The sequence below is a fragment of the Rasamsonia byssochlamydoides genome (genome assembly GCF_041956645.1).
Source record: "Rasamsonia byssochlamydoides strain NRRL 3658 unplaced genomic scaffold VTN77scaffold_6, whole genome shotgun sequence".
NCBI classification, from domain to species: domain Eukaryota; kingdom Fungi; phylum Ascomycota; class Eurotiomycetes; order Eurotiales; family Trichocomaceae; genus Rasamsonia; species Rasamsonia byssochlamydoides.
Genome location: NW_027192389.1, coordinates 570,188 through 589,408, shown reverse-complemented (window position 1 = coordinate 589,408; position 19,221 = coordinate 570,188). Strand labels below are relative to the sequence as shown.

Genomic DNA, 19,221 nt, shown 5'->3' with positions numbered 1-19,221 from the left:
CCCGTCTTCCTGTGGATAGATTCTAGCTAGCTTCTTAATCTTGCCTTAGATATCACTGATCATAGCGAATTTGAGCTTTGCTTCGCTTCTTCATTGAAAACGTGCCTGTTCCGCCGGGAAAGTCAATTACAGAGAAAAAAGAAGAAAAAATCCCTCTCATATTTACTCATGTAGACCTATACAAAGACAACAGGCCCTTAGATCAGATCAGATCAGGTTAAATGCCATTCAATGACATGCCGATTGTCGATAAGAGGAAGTAAGTGGTATCGTTTCTACCTACTCATTTATCGTCAGAGTTACCAGGGGTGTGTCGGGACAATAATTAATAACGAACATTCTTTATTTATTTTCCTTCAACGTAATTACCCTGTTACAACTGAAAAAAAAAAGTTAAGGCCACACGGGGCTCAAATCAGATCAGACACATCCCATTGATCCCATTTTTTATTTTCATCGATTATTGTCAGCTTGGGACTGGGGACTCGTCCATCACGCTTCGAAGAAAGAAACAAAAAAAAAGAGTCGGTCCTGATCTGATCTGATCCGATATTATTCCCGATGTTCCCTCCCTTGACAAGGCCGTATGTACGTAGCGGTAGCCAAGAGCCAAGAGCTAAAAATTTTCAAGCACAGTCCAGTCCAGTCCAGTCCAGTTTCAACTGCCTAGGTAACTATATCATTATTAATTGTTTAATAGTTACTGCTGCGTGAATTTCGAAGATAAGAGAAGTCCCAGAATCGAAGCAGAGCTTTCTCTTGTGACGTCACTAACTGGATCCAGATCCAGATCCAGATCCAGAGATATGGATAGGATAGGATAGAATAGAATAGAACTGGAGTCCAGTCCTGTGCTGGAATGGCTGTCGTTTTTTCATGGTTCTTATGGGACATGTTTTTTTTCTTATCCTCTCATTCATCTTGTTCCAGAAAAAGCCGTGTCCTTCCTCTTTTTTTTTTAACCGAGTTGTGTTTGTCCAACATACTGGACAGTGTTTCGAGAGTAAACTGCTACCAGTCTAAACCTGCTAGCCACACTCCAATTCTGCCAAGTTGATTTTATTATCGTACCGACGGACATGAATGAATCCTCAGACGTCTGCATCAGCTGTGTCAAAGTCGTCCCCGGAATATTCGATCACAGCTGTGACAGGGCGAGAACTAAGAGTTAGACGGTGCAACGCCACATGGAGACGGTGTTCGTCGTTGACCCACAGGGCGGCGCTTCTAATTAATTTCATACATTAGCCTGATGGGCGGCCCCTCCTTTAGCGTCCCCATATTACATCATTCATAAATAAATGTTTAATAAATGTTTAAGGAGTCATTCGAAAAGAAACAATTTTCTTCTTTTTTATTTGTATCAATTGCGTACATGTGAGCGTCAGCCAGTAACCCGAGATGCCATATGCCCGTAGAAGTAATTAGTTCTTAGTTCAACCTGCACGCCTTGTTTCGACCATGCCATAACCGATTGATAATCGATCTCGACCTTTCATATCGTTAAATTAATTCATTGTAACACGTGGTGTCATACAGACACGGTGAAAGAAAAAAGAAAAGCCCAAAGAAAAGTCGATGAAGTCGTTACCGAAGGAAAAATGCCGGTGGAGACGGCTGACGGCATCACTTGGATTCTCCCTGCACCTTCTCAACCAATTTGAGTATATGAGGGTACAGAGGGTGATCCTTTTCCAGCCCGGTGAGCTGGCTGGTCGCGTCGGGAGCAGATTTCTCTTTCAAGATTTTGGCCAGCTCCACGCTCTCGTCGTCACCTGGCACGTTCTGGAAACGCAGGGCCTGCTCAATCGGTCCCAGAAGGGCTTCGAACTTCATTCCGCGCTCCGCCAGCTGGGACGCAGGACCCACAAAACGCTCCTTGCGGGAGAGTTTGCGCAATGGCGCGCGCCCGACACGTTCGACCACGTCCTCCAGGTAGGGATTGGAGATACGTTTGATGATCGTGTCGACATACTCCTGCTGCTCCTGCTTCGAGATGCCATGTTTGGCGACGATAAGAGCTGCAGTCTCATCGAGGACGTCGTGGATTTTCTGACGAATCTTGTCATCGCTCAAGGAATCGTGGATCGTCTTCTTGCCGGAAGTGTAGCCGTAGTATGCGGCCGTGGCATGGCCGGTGTTGACAGTGAAGAGTTTGCGTTCAATGTACGGCTCCAGGTTGTCGACCCAGTGGATGGCGGGGATATCCGGGTGGCCAACATCGCCAAACGGTTTCTGCTCGACAACCCATTCGTAGAACTTCTCGATCCGAACGGTAAGACCAGCGTCTTCTGGCTGGGTCGGGACAATGCGATCGATCGCGGAGTTGGCGAACTGAGCACGAGAGTAGAGAGTCTTGACCCGCTCTGGATTGGTGTTGTCTTTGATAAACCCGTGGAGAGTGTCTGTAGCTCCAATGGCATTCTCACAGGCAATGACAGCCACAGGCTTGGAGACGGCCCGAGCATCGATGCCCTTGGCAATGACTGGGGCGATGAATTTCAGGACATTGGGCCCAACGGCGCAGGTAACCACGTCTGCAGTAGAAATCTCCTTGATCACATCTCCCTCATTCTTCTTGGAGTTGATTGCCCGGTAGTTGTTGATGGTCTTTGTGGTTTCGCCCTCCTCGCTGACCTCAACGACCTGGTATGAGGGAGTCTTCTGCAGAGCCTCGATGATGTTGTCCATCACATCGATGAAGACGACCTCGAAGCCAGACTCATGGAGGAATTCGGCAACAAAGCCACGGCCAATGTTGCCGCCCCCAAAGTGAACTGCTTTCTTTCCCATGATGAGGGATGATCTGACTAATGTGAGGTTGGGACTGTACGTGCGAGCGGGGTAAGATCTGCAACCTGCGTGATGATAATGTAAGCTTCAAGGATATGCCAAGTAGTAAGGTATGTAGGTATGTACCTAGGTAGCGTGACTTAATAGAGACAATTATGGTCGATCAAGAGGATCGAAGGCGATTGAGTTTGGAAGATGAGAGAGGAAAGGATAGGCAGAGGGAAATCAGAGGGCAACTTAAGAGCGGCAGGAAGGCAGGGAAGGCAGGAATGATTTAAACATTGATTGCTGCAGGACGCGTTGAAGGCAGGAACAACTACATCATCGCGGGCCCTTCCGCCCCGTTCCTTCCCTATTGGATTCGAATCATTCCCTACGGGGCCCGCGCTAATCGTTAGCAGGAGCGCGGCGTGCGCCCCTTCCCCGAATGCTAGCCAAGTCTGGAGGGCGCAGGTGGGTACGGCAGGTAGGGCTCAAGCCTCTCCCAAGTATTTCTGATGCCCGTTAATTATCCGTCCCTTCATTGATCAGCAATTGCGCCGGACTAGCACAGACGCGGCTTGATCGAGGCATTATTACCCAGCAATGGACGTTCCAACTTCCCCATTGCCAAGTGGAGAGAGGGTCGTACGTTGCGCAATGGCAGGACAAGTTGGACACGCGGTTACACTATGTTCCGAGGATCAGCAAGGGCATAGAGGACGTACAGTGGCATTGATTTGCTATCGTATGCCATTGACTCTTCACCCAGGGATGATGCCAAGACCTGGCAGAGTTGACGCTGCAATACGACAGATACCCCACCCCACCAGGAAGGTGAGTTGGACGGGGAGAGTCGGTGGTCAGACCTTTTCTCCAGACATGGACACCGGGGGTGGGGATTCAAGGAAGCTCGAGCCGAGCATCGTGCTATTCGCTGTTTACTACTACTTCTGCATTTCCCTCAAAAACTACCAGCTTGAAGTCTTCTCTATAGTGTGTCTATGATCTTGGTTTTTGTCGTAGAAAATGACGTCTGGGTTACACCGACGGAAGAAACGCAAACTCTATGGGTTATCTGCGTTCAATTGACGCAATGTGCGATGAGGTGAATCTTGCTCCGTCAAAATTCAATCGTTCATTTCGAGCCCAAATCCTATTATCCATTGTCGGTACGATCCATTGTCTGGACTATGGAAACTTTCCATCTAAGGTTGCCTGGAAACAGGTGCCAATGACCACTCGAACGTTTGGATGCTATTTGCTCACAAAAATGCCTCTGACGGATCTTAGGAGGGTAGGAAATCCCTACTGTAGGATGAAAATATATGAGCAGCTCACCTCTAATGATCGACATTCGAACTAATATAGTATGCATAATATCGAAAATAATCCGGAACAACTCTACATTCACATCCCATCTGTCACCCACAGCATTGCCAGTTATGGTGCTGATCATCACCCCGTCTTCTCCTGGAAAATGGGGAGAATAAGAGAATAAAGAACCAAGAGGGGAATAAAAAGACAGGAAACAGAACAAGAGAAATCATCATCCATCTTTCATCATCTTCAAGCTTATCCTTCCAAAGGCCCGACAAGCATCTTCTCCTGCTGGTCGACTGTACGCTCGCTCAAGCACCTTCCGCTTCCTTCTCTGCTGGGGCCGGGGAACCACCTCCAGGTGGAAGCGTGATGACACTGATCACCACGGTGACAAACACCAGACATACAGCAGCCCATGTCATACTGAGAAATTTGTCGCCTCCAGTGGCCGTTATCCCGTAGTCTTTCCCGTGTCGATTGATCAGTTCCACGAATTTGACGGCGATCACTGAAGCAACCGAGGAGGAGATTCCTAGGCAGACAAAGCTGAGCTGGAAGCATGTCAGTGAGACGCGATGACATCCAAATCTAACGGCAAAAGAATATGCACGTACTACCGTGAAGAAGAGATGTGCCATCATAGCTTGTCTTGCTCCCGCTGATGCTGATGTCACCAAGATTTCCATCAGCAGTGTCATCCCCGTCGCGCCTGCTCCGATTATGTAGAGGACAGACATGGCCTTGGTGGTGGTCTCCATGACTGAAAAGTCGTCCGTGATCGTATCCGGCCAGTCGATGTCGGAGACATTGAACCCCGGGTCGAGTTCACTCGAGAACACATCGGACGGGTTGAACGCGAAGACGGCGGAACGATCAGAGCAGCTCGTCACGTTGCGATGACCGTCGACGAAGTATCCCTCGCAGTATGCCAGCACATATACGGAGTAGAAGTCGCGTAAGCCCAGGTCGGTGGCTGAGCCAGTTTCCACGGCCTTGATCGCTGACGTCGGTCTCGAGGCGGAGGTGTTGAGCTGAGAGATTGAACGATATCCGTCAGTTTGCGGTTTCTTCTTCCCCACAGTTGAATTCAACGTAATTTCAGAACTGACTGTAGACATACCGTCATAACGCTGGCATCCTGAAGGAAATTTTGCTGGGAGCCTGCGAAAAGGCACAATATGCTGAGGATGAAGGATATCAAGACGCAGATCTTCGATAATAGACCAAGTGAGGGGAGCATGGTGTCAGCCTTCTTCAGCTGTGTCCTCTGTTTTCTTTCTGTTGTTAAGGAATTAGGTAGGTATATTTGGTGCTTGAGATGGATGATAACTGCGTGTCAGTGGTACTGATAGAGCCATGCAAAGAAATAAGTTTGGAGGCCCCCTCAACAGAAGACGCGTGTCTAAATTTCACGTCAATGGACGTTATAGTCTGAGGTCTTTTAAAGATGACAGTGTTAAAAAAAAAGAAAGGTACGGAGTTCTCCGTACATACACAGAGTGACTCCGTCCAGAAAGACAGGACAAAGAACAGAAAGTCCTGTCTCCAAATCCTAACCTCACACACATTTTTATCTCAATTATTCATAGAATAAATGAATGAGAGAGGCTGGATTGACTTCTGTTCCTTGATCCAAGAGAGGGGATAAGAGCTGGATTCTGTGCAGTACATGAACCAAGTGAAGCGTGGCGCTTCAGCTTGTAAGGAGGCAGGCCTATGGAGGCATCAGAGGCATCAGAGGCATCATGCCGAACTCCGACAGGCACGAGGCTAGCTCCATACATAGGTCCCACCCTTAATTATCAATGAAGTAAGTGGCACAAAAATTGGAAGTGCAAAGTTCTCCCCAGGGCTCTCGGGTTAACTTGATTTGAAGTTGATCGACTGTTGAACTTGCATAGGGTTGTTGACCTTGTTGTATATGGTGGATCCCAGCCTGCGGGAAGTATGCCGACCGTGAATCGTGATTGGAGACTGTCAGACCCATAGGCCCTTTACCTGCCCAATCACAATGAATGGTCTTGACGGGAGTACATTATTGCCCCACCAGACCCTTTCCCCGCCACGCTCTGGCATGGCGGAGTACCTGGTAGTAGAGTAGTACTAGTAATGTCACTAATGTGACCAGTTTGCTGCATGTGTTGTGCATACTCCGTAGTCTCTTCAAAGAAACTGGCTTGATCAAGGTCAGGTAGTATCAGGATATTTTGGTTACAGAATACTTGAATCATTCCAATTGAGTTTCAATTGAAGTTCCTAGTTTAGTTCCTGATCCGCAGAGGAATCAACATTTTCATGGTTATATGGAATCTACACCCTGACAAGGACATAATATAACACGACAACTCTGATAAACAGAGGACAGAGTGAATTTTGGCACAAACAGACAACAGACAAAAAGGAGGTTGAATGCAAATGTCATCCCATGATCACAAATTAAGCTACACAGCCTACGCTTCCGTTTCTACCTCGGGAGCTCCATTCGCCGCGCTCGCCGCCTCGCCCTCACCGCCGACATCGATTAAGGACTCAGAAGATGGCGGCTCGGGTAGCCCTTCCTTCTCCAAACGCAGGTATTCCTCCCATTCGGGGAAGAGGTCGTCATCGGTAGCACCCGAGTCGGCGCCCGGTGGCACCCCGATCAGACGTGCGACCTTGGTCTTGCCCGACTGCTCCAAAGACTCCTTCCATCGGACGACCAGGTTGGGTGCCCGAGATGGTTTATAGGTCTGAGCAAAGAGGACCGCTTCTGCAAGGCGGTTGGTCTGGACGAGGAGATCAATGCAGGCGTCCACGTCGCCGACGCTCCACAGAGCAGAGAAAGCAACATTGTGCAGACCGGCCGCCGACGCTTGTTCGGCCAAAGCACGCAGGCCCTCGGCGTTCGAGGTCGATGTGTGCAGGAGGAGCAGGGATCCCAGGTCCTTGGCATGGGTGAAGCATTCCTGTGCAAGACTCAGATCCCATGCGTTCAATGCCGCATCGCCGACAGTCTTCCACTTGTGCTCAACGTCAGCCTCGCGGGCGATCTCAAGGGCAATATCTAGCCGGTTCAGGGAGAGTGCCAGCTCGAAACGGTGCTCCTGGTCCGTGGCCACCTCCAGTGCCATGTCCTTGTAACCCTGTCCTTCCAGGAAGCGTGCAATCTTGTTCATCTGATCCTGAGGAATATCGCTGAGGAGCTCCGCTGCAGAATCCATGTCGCCTCGCAGAACCAAGGTCTGGTATTCGACAACAGACAAGGAGAGGGCGAAGGAGACAACATTGACATCCTTGTCAGCAAGGTAGATCCGACCATCTCGAGGCAGGTAGCCCAGGAGATACATCGGTTGGTCGAAGTGAGAGATCGTGTACGTCTGGTCGCCGACCAGGTAATTCAAGCGGTTGGTGGAAGTGGTGTAGATGAAGCAGTCCCCAACCCATTGTCCAGTTCTAACAGTCTCGCTGATATCCGTAACGACCTCAAAGGCCGATTCGACGCCGTCCTCGTCAGCCTCGCCGGCGTTCACACCGTTAATGTAGTTTTCCCTGGAGAAACGAAGGACGTAGAAAGTGTCCTCACAAGCAAGGGTGACCAGTTCACCCGACTCGGACCAGTAGACCTATGTAGATGTCAGCGATATCTCTCGAGAATAAACCTGCGATGCCTACATCTTTCGGGTCGACTTCGATTCGTCGAACCAAGTTTCCAGTCTCCCAGTCAAACATTCCAATTCCACCCTGGCCTTTGACACCAAGCAGCACGCCTCCGGTGAGACCCTCCGCCTGGAAACCAACGTCCAAACCACCGCTCTTCTCCTTGAAATTCTTAAAGATTTTGACGCTGGTTGCTGACTCGCGGATGGCATAGTCATTGCTGTTGTCCTTCGATCCCCACGCGAAATCAAGAGCCTGTCCAAAGGCCTTGTTTCGCCAGGCTAAAGCAGTGTAGATGATGTACTCGCCATCACCACACACCGAAACAAATCGCCCATTCGGCGAGTGGGCGAGAGTCTGAGGGTAGACTTCGCACGATCCCAACTCCTTCGTCGGTAGGGCAAGAGGTGCGCCGTCCTTGAGATCCGTTTCACCGCCCTTGATTACAGTAGACACCACTTCATTATGTCGTGCCCAGACGATCTTTCCCGACCCGTCCATCGAGACAGCTGGCTCTTCTCTTCCCATCTTCACCACAACCGCACCATCGTCGAAACCCATTGCAATGCCCTGCTTGCCGCGCTGGTAGCTAACACACCATGCTCGTTCCAGCCCATAATTCAATGACTGCTCCAGCCTGTAGGTGTTCGCGTGCCATATCTTGATGGTTCCGTCCTCGGATCCAGAGATGATGATAGGCAGTTCCGGGTGATAACAGGCAAACGAGACATTGCTGGTGTGACCCTCCAGGGTTGCAATGAGCGCCTTCGTCGTGTAATCCCACACTTTGACAGTCTTGTCGTCGGAGGTGGTAAGAAGATAGGGCTTGTCGGCCTGAGGGTAGTAGTCGACATGGTTCACACCCTTGGTTTCGTGCGCCTCCAAGGTGAAGTTGGCGTGAGGCGACCCGAGACTCCATATCTTGACAGTTCGATCCAAACAGGCGGAGGCAAATGTGTTTGTATCCTTGGGGTTGATTGCGAGCCCCATGACATAGTGGTTGTGACCCTCAAACACTTGCACACATTTCCAGCCCTTCTCCCAATCCCACAATTTGATCGTCATGTCATCGGAGGCGGTGAGGACGAAGGGTTGTGTCGGGTGGACGGCAATCGACCGGATATAGTCAGGATGCGCCTCGAAGGACGTGATCTTCTCAGATGTGTTGTAGTTATAAACGCGGAGTTGAAAGTCATCCGATCCGCAAACAATCCAGTTCTTGCGAGCGATGAAACGACCAGCGCGGACAGGGACATCCGTCAGTTCAAACGTTTTGATGATCGACTGCAGCAGTTGTCAGCAATCTCTGAGTCTAGGAAAACGAAGTAAAAGGATATATTTACCTGTGTCTCATATGACCAGATGTAGACGTGCCCTACGAGTCTACATTAGCACCTTCTCCACAACCCCGCAGTACAAATAGACAGCATACCGCTATACAGCGTCGTCAAAATCTATACCCTTTTATCAGTATCAACCTCAGCGACAGGTACCAGACACTACTTACCCATGGCTCTGTTGGGTGGAAATCAATGCCCTTCACCCGCTCTGAACGGGCAAAGAGCTGCCTCTGCAGGACACGATTGCGGTCAGCGAGTTCATCCGAATTTTGACAGTGCTTGTGATAAGTAATGGCGTAACTGAAGGTGAATATAGCCCTCCAATGCATGTTAAAAAAAAAAAGGGTGCGCACCTTGATGTCTAACCGCATGTTCCAGGCTCACTTATGTGTACTTCAGGAGACAGCTGTGAACAGTGTGCGCCCGTAAGAAGGGCCTCGTTCAAGGCGGAGAAAGCTCCAGTGCGGGAAAGGGACGCGAGAGGGTATTTGAGGAACAAGACCTCCTTGGCCAGCAAGTTGTCGTCACGATCGTTGCGTCGAGGAGGTCTGTTGCTTCGAGCGTCGGCCTCGACAATAGCAGACGACCCCGGGAGATCTTGATGTGTCCAGTTCGGAGCAGCGTTCCTGTCCCGGCAAGGCTTAGTGTGGATGCCATGTGGCCTGACCTTGGCCGCCATACAGAAATAGAGTCCATCAACCCCAATTAAGGTACCAGCAGAGAGATATGTTTCTAAGAGATTGATGCATCTATCAAGAATAGTAGAAATAATAGAAATAATATGTAGTCAGGTAATGTGCTGTATAGCTTCCTCCACGTTCTCTAACTGGAGGCATAAAACCAGAACAAGGTCAGTGCTCTCCAGGCATCACACAACACAGTGATGGCAGACACGCTTCTTCTCTCTTACTTCAATTTACAGTAGGCAAATATGTTCCTGGGTTTTGAATTTTTTTCCCCCAATCCCCTCTTTCTTCTTTTTATCTCTTTCTCTTCCCTCCTCCGGTTCTTTCTCAAAAAGAACGGCAAGACAAAATCCGAATATTATCCAATTATCAACAGACTATACCAAAATTAACCTTCCTTTGGTCGTGACTAGAAAAGTAATAAGCAAAAGAGAATGCACTTGTAAAATCATAATGTATTGCTCTACATGAACCGACAACCGTTAATAAATACAGGTATCTTTTTGTCAATCAAGGAACCACCCTATTGTTCGCGTTCAAAGTAAGTCCATTGTCCTGGTCGGGGCTTCTCTTCGAGCTCCTCCCACCTGTACTGAGAGTTAGTTACAGATTCAGGCGAATGGAAACCGGGAAAACAGAGAACATACACTCGGGCCTTCGCCAATTCATCCACGAGCTTCAGCTCCCCTTCAGCCACCTGAATGAGCTCCTCGATCAAACCGCCACCAATTTTGTTCTCGATCTCAGCAATCCTAGTTACTCGTTAGCCTCCCTCACAATCCGGAATTGACGGCCACGCAATCACGTACTGGTCCGCCTCCAGGGCTGGCTCGGGCTCCCACTGAATGGTATTTGACTCGAAGTCGGAATCTTTCTTCTCAGTTGACATGGCCTCCTCCATGATCTTGTGCCAGCGAGCGAGCTCCTCCTCCGTTCGCGCCGGTCCTTCCGTGCTCGGCTCCATGCCCTCACCGTCCCACTCCAGGCCGCGAGGGCCAGGGTTGGGGTTACCTTCCTGCCGCGCGGCATAAGAACCATCCGGACGACGAACTGCCTTGAAGCGCTCGGGCTCAGCAGCGACAGTCTTCTTCACGCGCTCGAGCCATTCATCAAACCCCGGTGGCTTGGTGGACTCGACAATCTGTAGACGGTGGCGGGTCAGAGCCTCGGTAGACTGACGGTAAACCGACGTCTCAGGAAAAGCCTTGAGCTTCTCGAGGATAGACTGGTAGAGAAAGATGAGCGTCGGACGTGGGCTGGGATGGGTTCGGAGCCCGGTCAAGCCAGTGGGAGCAAAAGGCTCGAGATACCGGCCCTGCTTCACGTTGGCCAGTAACCGGAGGGTCGACCTCATTTTGCAAGAGTGACCGAGAGCGCAAAATCAATTGACCCGGTGTAAGAACAAAGCCCAATGGTGCGCGGGCAGTGGGCGGGATAACGACGTCGACTCTCGTCTCGTCGATCGGCTCAGGCTGTGGTGGTTGCCATCGGAGCGGAGAAACATCCGCTCCACGCCAGCCCCAAGGGGCTCTCACAGCCTCTCTGAGGGTGGAACGGACCTGAGGCCAGAACTCGCGCCAAGTTAACGACTGCATCCCTTTACTACTCTCCAGGGGCTATTTTTTTTTTCTTCGCCTTTGTCCACGGTGATTCAATCTTCTGACTATCCCTGTCTCGGGACCTGCTGGCCCCAGCAAGGACATATTTGTCCTCGTCGACGCAGAAACGCCGTCGTGGCCTGATCTCCCGTCTCGAGCTGCAAGCCGCAGACGACCCGTTCCGTTATCCATGTACGACTTCTAACAGCTGTGCTGTGGATCCTGTTTCTTTTCGCCTTCTTTCACCCTCGTTCAGATACAGAGACTTCGCTTTTGACGGCCCTTAAAGATCCCTGATCTCGAATACCCGCCAGCATGAAGCCCTCGCTGCTGGTGTGGTCGCTCCTATCGCTTGTCGCCCTTCCGACCTTCGCCGCTCCCTCAGATGATGCATCAAAGAACACCCTGGTAAAAAGGGATGCAGATCCGGAATCCGTCAGCACCACCTTCAACAACATCGAGGTGCCTCCCCAGAAATCATTGACCCCCGAAAACTTTGAAGAGACCATCAAGGATGGATACTGGTAAGGGTGTCCTGGGCACTGATGACCCAGAGAAGTAACTAACATGCCATTAGGTTTGTTAAACACTATTCTCCCAGCTGTATACACTGCCAGCACATTGCCCCCACGTGGCAGACCTTATACGAATTCTACTACGTGAGTAGTGATCATATCGGGTCCATGGGATCATTTTGTCTGACATGCAGCAGACGTCCGACCCGTTATCGACAGCCTCAGCCAAAACCCCCGATGTACAGTCCTCCTTGAATTCCTTTACTGGTTTCTACAATTTCCATTTTGCATCGATGAACTGTCTCGCATACATGGACTTGTGCCAAAAGCTTGATGTGAAATTCTTCCCTACTTTCTCTCTGTACCACAATGGCGAGCTGCTGGAACAATACTCCGGGCCAAAGACGATGGAAGGGTTAAGCCAGTTTATCGAGGAGAAGCTGGAGTTGATTCGACCTGGTTCTCGACCCCGAAAAGGACTCAAGCTGCCAGAGCCTGGTGCTAAAGGTGTAGACACCAAAGCGGAGCCTGATAAGCCTGTCGCGAAGGATAAGGATCCCGAGGCGGGTATCAAAGCGGGTGAAAAGCACAACGAGCAGGTGGCGCAGCTCGCCAGCAGCAAGTTGGCTCAGGATAATACTGCTGCTACCCCCAAGGCCACTGGCGAAAAGTCTGTCTCAACTGTTGTCCCGAATCCCCAAGGTACCTCGGTCCCGTTGACCGCAGAGAGCTTCCAGAAATTTGTCACAAAGACGCGGAACCCATGGTTTATCAAATTCTATGCGCCATGGTGCCATCACTGTCAAGCGCTGGCTCCCAACTGGCTTCAGATGGCCAAAGAGTTGAAGGGCAAATTGAATGTCGGCGAAGTCAACTGTGACGTTGAGAAGCGACTTTGCAAAGATGCTGGCGTGAAGGCTTTTCCGACAATCTATTTCTTCAAGGGTGGAGAGAGAGTCGAGTATGAAGGCTTGCGTGGACTAGGCGATCTCATCACTTGGGCTGAAAAAGCCGTCGATGTTGCTTCAGGCGTGCAGTATGTCGATGCGGCCAAGTTTAAGGAATTGGAAGAGAAGGAGGAAGTGATCTTCCTGTACTTCTTTGACCATGCGACCACTTCGGAGGATTTCATCGCCCTGGAACGCTTGACGCTGAGCTTGGTTGGCCACGCCCGACTGGTCAAGACCGATAGTGCTGCTCTTGCGGAGAGGTTCAAGATCTCGACTTGGCCCCGTCTTCTTGTTGTGAGAGACGGTCGGCCTTCGTATTACAATGCCCTCGCCCCCAGGGATATGAGAGACTTCCACCAGGTGCTGTCTTGGATGCGAAGTGTCTGGCTGCCAATCGTGCCTGAGCTGACCGCTTCGAACGCGAGGGAGATCATGGATGGCAAGTTTGTCGTGCTGGGCATTCTCAGTCACAGGCGGCCGGACGAGTTCATCTTGGCGAAGCGCGAGTTGAAGAATGCTGCAATGGAATGGATGGACAAGCAGACGCAACTCTTCCAGTTGGAGAGACAGGAGCTCCGTGATGCCAAGCAACTGCGTATCGAGGAGGCTGAAGACCGCAACGACCAGCGTGCTTTGCGAGCAGCGAAAAGTATGCATATCACTATCCGCGAGGAGGACAAGAAGCAGGTTGCGTTTGCCTGGGTCGACGGTGATTTCTGGGAGCGTTGGCTTCGGACAACGTACGGCATTGATGTGAAGAATGGCGAGCGTGTTATTATCAATGATGAAGAAGTAAGTTCTTTTCCAGCTGAATTTCAGTCATTGAGCTCTGGCTAATTAAACATCTACAGAACCGACGCTACTGGGACACTGCTGCCAGTGGGTCTGCGATCTTGCCTTCGCGTACCTCGATTCTGGAGACGATTCCTCTCGTCATTAGCAACCCGCCCAAGATCAAGTCCAAGTCCACCATCGGCACCATTGAGTCTGCATTCTTCCACACCCGGTCTTTTATTGCCAACCATCGTATTATTTCCATCATCATTTTCCTCATCTCCTTTTCTGTAGCTGCCTTCTTTGCGCGAAGAAGGCTTCTGAAGCGGGGATCCTTCGGCGGATTCAACGGCGGCATTCTGGGTGTTGGCAACGGCGGTGGCTTTTTCCGACTGGATGGGAAGGAAGGTCTCTTGAATGGTGGTTCAACGGGCAAGGTCGATTGACAGGGCGATAAATAATAACGCGTTGGCTTGCTTCTTTCTTGTTCATTTTTCTTTTTTCTTCTTCTCTGTGTGTGTTGTTTGGTTGGTTTGTTCCTACCTATGTACAAGATAGGAGAACGTTGTTATGCTCATGAACTTGAACCCGGTTTTATTTCCCATTGCGAGAGATCGGAAGAAAGAGGGAAAAAATAAGAGAAGAGCGAGACAAATGAAAGGAGGGAGATAAAGAGAGAGACAGCACGAGCATCGCACTCACAATGCTGATGCTGGTAGCTAGGCGCATGTATGTACCTATAGAGCTAACTAACTAACTAGGTAACTTACCCTGAACATCCAGACATCCAGTCACAAAGACGACAGGCAAGGTACGCATTTGTCGTGTTAGTCATTTTCCCTTTTCCTTTTCTTTTTGTCTCCTTATTTTTATTTTTTTTTCTGTTCTTTTTTATTTTCGTATATGTGTTTGTGAGTGTTTGTGTTTTGGTTTTTGGGAGAAACTCGGCGTGTTTTAAATTATCTATCGGGTCTGTCAGAACATGGACAACTGAACTGGGTTAATTAATCAGTTAACTACTACTTAACTAAGTAGGTAATCCGAGTGCTTTTTTTTTTCTTTCTTGAATTTTCTATCTTTTTTTTTTAAAAAAAAATAAGGGAAAACGAATGGTTGAATGAGTGAGAGGACGGCAGAAAGAGAGAGAGAGAGAGAGAGAGGACTTCCAGACTTACTGCGTGCCCGTTTGCCCGTGACACTCTAATGCTTTCGATCGACTACCGACTTTTCCTTCTAGAAGGATGTATAGCTAGCGATCTAGCCAGCTAACCATAGTCTCATTACATAGATCTTGATAATATTATACTATACTATACGTCAATCGAGAGAAGTATCGCGCTTCTTACTTAGAAATGGAAACAATCAATAATTAAATATAATGAAATGAAATGAAGTGAAATGCATTCATTCGTCTGTCTCTGCTCTCGGGAATATCTCTCATCTACTCCGAGCCGACACTCGATGAATGATTTTATGCGATCTGCCTAATTATTTGCTCTTCATCAGTGATATTTACAAGCCTTAATTAATTAAACGTCTTGCTTTGCTCGACGGGTTTATGTCAGCACCTATGTAGGAGTCCTAGGTGGTACCTAGTGATCTCACCCGTGAAATCAAGCAAATACCGAGAACAAAGGAAGGAAATAGATGGAAGCTGATCGGCCATGTTGGTTTTTTTTTTGGGGGGGGGGGGGGGGGGGTTAAAAATTAGCCTGCTTTCTTGTCTTCTTTATCTTTTCTTGATTCTTCTAATCACCGTCGTTTCTCTCAGCCATACTAGGAGTTCTAGTTCTAGTCAAAATTCAATCATTTTACCGTCTTCATCGACAGATACTTAGTCTATTGGACCCCCGGGCCTGCTAACTATATATATGCATTTTCTTTATCTCATTTCCAGGCGGCCTTCCAACCTATATTCCTTGCCATATTCTTCATACTATAGGTTCTCCTCGAATGTCGTCCCCATTTTATCTCCTTTCCAGGCGGGCTCCTCACCTATATTCCTCGCCATATTCTTCATAATACAGGTTGTCCTCCAATGTCGGGCGCTTGTGAGACGTTGGCTTTCGCTCCGTAAGTGACTAAAAGCTTGGCAGTTTCGACGAATCCTGCACTTATGGCGACTTCGAGGGGACTGTGGCCGGCCTCGTCGAGCTGATTCACTTCCGCACCGCGATCGAGAAGAGTTTTCATGGCCTTGTGATTGTCCTCGCCCATAGAGCGGACAAAGACGGCTAGATTGAAGATGTCTTTTCGTTCGATAAAGCAGTCGATCACTTTCGGATTCCCTGCCCTTATTGCCACTTGGATTGGAGACTCATAGTCTCTATCATTGGGATCGCAATTCAGATTCCAGTCTGCCCCTGAGTCAAGCAGCAGTCGAACAACCCCACATTGACCATCTACACATGCATAATGCAGAGGACTCCACTTCAGAGCATCCGTGCGATCAATATCCACATCGTCGCGAGAGACAATGGCTCTGACGATGTCCTCCAGTCCTACCAAGGAGGCTAGGTGGAGGTACTCCTGTGGATACTGACGAGACTCTGCATCTGAAAAGTATCTAGACCAGATTTGTGGCACCGTGTCGAGCTTGGTACACCTCATAAAAAAGTTGGGATCAACTGATCGGGGATGACCGGGACAGTCGACATCAGGATATTTGTGATGCGAAATTGGCCACCGAAGTGACAAGATTCTGAGAAGCTGACGTGGTTCTTTCCAAAACAAACGATCAAGCAAATCAATAAGTGTTTGTGGCACCGTGGTTAAGCTTCTGATGTGGCTATCGAAAAATTTGGCGCAGTAGAACAATACCGTACTCGACAAATCAGCCGGGGGGGCCTCTACGAATAGATGCCGGAGACACAAAACAGCCAGCTGAGCGTGTGCCTCTTCTTGTGTTGGAAAGAAGTCCTGACACTCTTGAGGTATGTTGGCGGATGTGGCATCCATGAAAAATTCCCGTAAAGAGAAGTGAATAGGTCGCACACGGGGCAGTCCGAGTGCATATATTTGCAGCAAATTGGAGGTGACCTGTTTGATGTCTTGGGCAGAATATTGCTGCAACGGAGATCCGTCGTGATACTGAATTTTATTTTCCAATGAAACGGCGTCGATAAACTGGCTGGAGTTTAGAAGCTCCTTTGCGTGGAATGCCCAAAGAAAGCACTTCTGTGCAAGTGCTCTACTTGTTTTGGGCAGCATACTCATTTTCTGAAACACCCGCACATATGTCGCATACAATCCGGTGGGTAGCATCGCAAGCTGTCTTTTAATATCAGCTTCCGGGACTTGAAGTAGGTCCTTCAATTGCAAATCAACCCAGAGAAACCTAGCCATCGCATATTAGCCATACTACCTATAAGAAGGGAAATGAGATAGACATTACATTCCCCCAGATTTTTCCGTCAGAATGCGTATAACTTCCTCCTGAAGGTCTGGGTTGACGTGCCCCAGCTCTGTCGCCACTTGATATCTCACAACTTCGGAGATATCGTTCTTCACATTCGTTGGCTCAATCAACAGTCGCAAGACTCGATGTCGAGAAAAAATATGGTCGATGTCATGTTCCCAGCGGCTAGTCACAAAGACCTTCACATTTGCACACTGGGTACCAACTGTACATATAAATTCCAAGATTGGTCTCCGATACGTCTCGGCGCATTCATCCAGCCCGTCAAATATAACAAAAACCTGTCTGAAGTGGCGCGTGCATTGGATGAAAAGGTTTTGGAGGTCATCAAAAAGCGGCTTTTGCGCATCTCGAGTAAATTTGTGGTAAAAGTTTAAGACGTCGTCTGGAAGAGCTGGCATCTTCAAGCACAGTTGTTTGACGAACATGGATACCACTCGTACAGGGAGACGCTGCATGTCCGTATCCTCTCCTTTCAAGTAAGCAAAAGCTACAGTGAAATCCTTTTGTTTACTGAGTTCCGTGAGATGATCGATGACCATAGATCTGTTGAGAATTAGTTAAACTAGGCCAGAAAGGCAGAACGCGAACGTAATATAGGTGGGAGGCCCGCTTGGAAAGCAGAACCCAAGAACTTACGCCAGTACACTCTTTCCAATTCCGGCTAGAAAATCATATATTAGCGACGCTCATTGAGAAAAAGAGATTGTGTACCAACAAACCTTGTCCGAAACACCAAAGCAGATCTGAAGAATCTTCAGATAGCCATTTCTCGAATCTTTCGGTGGAGAGCAACCATGATCCTGTATCTGCATATCGTTTGCTCCTGATTACGCTATGAATCTCTTTACTGTCTTCTTCAGAGATCCAGCGTAGAAAATCCCCCCTCTCATTTTCTGTCTTGAATTTAGCAGCCTTCTCTTTGACTGAGGTGGGGAAAATGGCACAACAAATACATACTACGTTCCAACGAGCGTCTCCTGTTCATCTCTTCCTTAATATCCACTGTGGAAGTCAGAGTTATGGCTGCAGTGATTTTGTCCAGATTCCGTGTGTGGTATTCGAGATCCGACGTGATACGGCCAAACTGCTCTTCAAAAGGAGCCCATTGAACTTTCAAAAATACCAAAAGAGCGCCTTGCTCTGTTTCATAATACGTCAATATTAACATATGTGTTTCAGTATTTCAAATTGCTTGCTCACTCTTTTCTTTCCCGAGGTCATCAACAAAGACGCGTCTGGCATGTCGACAGAATGCGAGTATGTCTCCGTATACTGCAACCAGAGTCTTCAAGAAGCTTAAACACTGTTTGAAAAAAAAAAGATAAGTAAACTGGAAAACTTACTTTATGAAGCAACGGTTCACATCCACTCCTCCTAGAGTATAGATCAAAGACTTCGAGGTCATCCGAGAGCCGCTCCAGCATCACCGTTAATTTCTCATAATATTCGAAATACCTCATAGCAACCTTTTCCAGTTAGTATAGCTTGAATAACACCGTCGATGGCAAAGTGAAACGCACGTTGATGATAACTCTGATGACTCCCATCACTATCGAACTGACGTCCGGATATTGCTGGATACCAATTGCGGCGCCGGCCATCAATGTCTCCACGGCGCGAAGGAATCGAAGGGTCTTCTCTGCGCATTGTCGCGTAATGGATCGTTCTTTGTGGGATTTATCCAGACTCTCGATCGTTTTCTGAACCTTCAACGGGCTGATTTTCTCACGGTCACGACTCCAAGCGATCCTTTCCTCCTGCGTAAGTTCTTGCCAATGCATATCCCACGCTTCCTGAAATGCCGCGTTGGTAGAGCGAGCAACAATCGATTTTGTCTCAGAAGGGTCAAAAATTGGTTGCCTTGATAATGCGTCGTTACCAGAGTGGATAGCCTTGTACTCTCCTTTGGAGCTGGGCTTGAAATTTCCTGCTTTGGCTCTCAGTTTCTTGAAGAAGGACATTGTGTAAGAGGATGATTAGAACATTGAGCAGAAATAGGTGGGAGATCCGCCTGGAAAGTAGATATAAGAGGCATGGGAGGCTTGCTCTATCCACGACTGATTAAATAAAGGCTTAGCAGTTTGGACGAATCCTGCCCCCGTGGCGGCTTCATTTTCGGAGTGCTGCGCGTTGCCGCTGCGAGTCTGCCTGGGCGGATATGTTGGAAACACCATTGGTCTGGCCATTTGCGTTGCAGGGAGTTATA

At 48.8% G+C, this 19,221-nt stretch overlaps 6 protein-coding genes across 6 annotated transcripts; 1 reads left to right on the top strand and 5 right to left on the bottom strand.

Annotated features, from left to right (window-relative positions):
- Positions 1-1,626: 1,626 nt before the first annotated feature.
- VTN77DRAFT_7479 (uncharacterized protein) lies at positions 1,627-2,793 on the bottom strand (the record flags this gene model as incomplete). The annotated part of the gene is made up of 1 exon (XM_069423871.1): positions 1,627-2,793. The coding sequence occupies one exon, from the start codon at positions 2,791-2,793 to the stop codon at positions 1,627-1,629; it is 1,167 nt and encodes a 388-aa protein (XP_069281284.1).
- A 1,610-nt stretch (positions 2,794-4,403) lies between these two features.
- VTN77DRAFT_7478 (uncharacterized protein) lies at positions 4,404-5,335 on the bottom strand (the record flags this gene model as incomplete). Its single annotated transcript, XM_069423870.1, has 3 exons — positions 4,404-4,646; positions 4,710-5,126; positions 5,216-5,335. 3 exons carry the CDS (start codon positions 5,333-5,335, stop codon positions 4,404-4,406), a joined length of 780 nt encoding a protein of 259 aa, XP_069281283.1.
- Positions 5,336-6,545: 1,210 nt separating this feature from the next.
- VTN77DRAFT_7477 (uncharacterized protein) lies at positions 6,546-9,442 on the bottom strand (the record flags this gene model as incomplete). The annotated part of the gene is made up of 6 exons (XM_069423869.1): positions 6,546-7,697; positions 7,747-9,015; positions 9,075-9,106; positions 9,164-9,185; positions 9,239-9,301; positions 9,425-9,442. 6 exons carry the CDS (start codon positions 9,440-9,442, stop codon positions 6,546-6,548), a joined length of 2,556 nt encoding a protein of 851 aa, XP_069281282.1.
- An 838-nt stretch (positions 9,443-10,280) lies between these two features.
- VTN77DRAFT_7476 (uncharacterized protein) lies at positions 10,281-11,111 on the bottom strand (the record flags this gene model as incomplete). The annotated part of the gene is made up of 3 exons (XM_069423868.1): positions 10,281-10,344; positions 10,405-10,509; positions 10,567-11,111. The coding sequence occupies 3 exons, from the start codon at positions 11,109-11,111 to the stop codon at positions 10,281-10,283; spliced, it is 714 nt and encodes a 237-aa protein (XP_069281281.1).
- A 559-nt stretch (positions 11,112-11,670) lies between these two features.
- VTN77DRAFT_7475 (uncharacterized protein) lies at positions 11,671-14,040 on the top strand (the record flags this gene model as incomplete). Its single annotated transcript, XM_069423867.1, has 4 exons — positions 11,671-11,879; positions 11,933-12,014; positions 12,068-13,612; positions 13,672-14,040. The coding sequence occupies 4 exons, from the start codon at positions 11,671-11,673 to the stop codon at positions 14,038-14,040; spliced, it is 2,205 nt and encodes a 734-aa protein (XP_069281280.1).
- A 1,570-nt stretch (positions 14,041-15,610) lies between these two features.
- VTN77DRAFT_7474 (uncharacterized protein) lies at positions 15,611-18,976 on the bottom strand (the record flags this gene model as incomplete). The annotated part of the gene is made up of 8 exons (XM_069423866.1): positions 15,611-16,931; positions 16,989-17,558; positions 17,652-17,676; positions 17,735-17,908; positions 17,973-18,155; positions 18,216-18,300; positions 18,359-18,481; positions 18,536-18,976. The coding sequence occupies 8 exons, from the start codon at positions 18,974-18,976 to the stop codon at positions 15,611-15,613; spliced, it is 2,922 nt and encodes a 973-aa protein (XP_069281279.1).
- Positions 18,977-19,221: the final 245 nt, after the last annotated feature.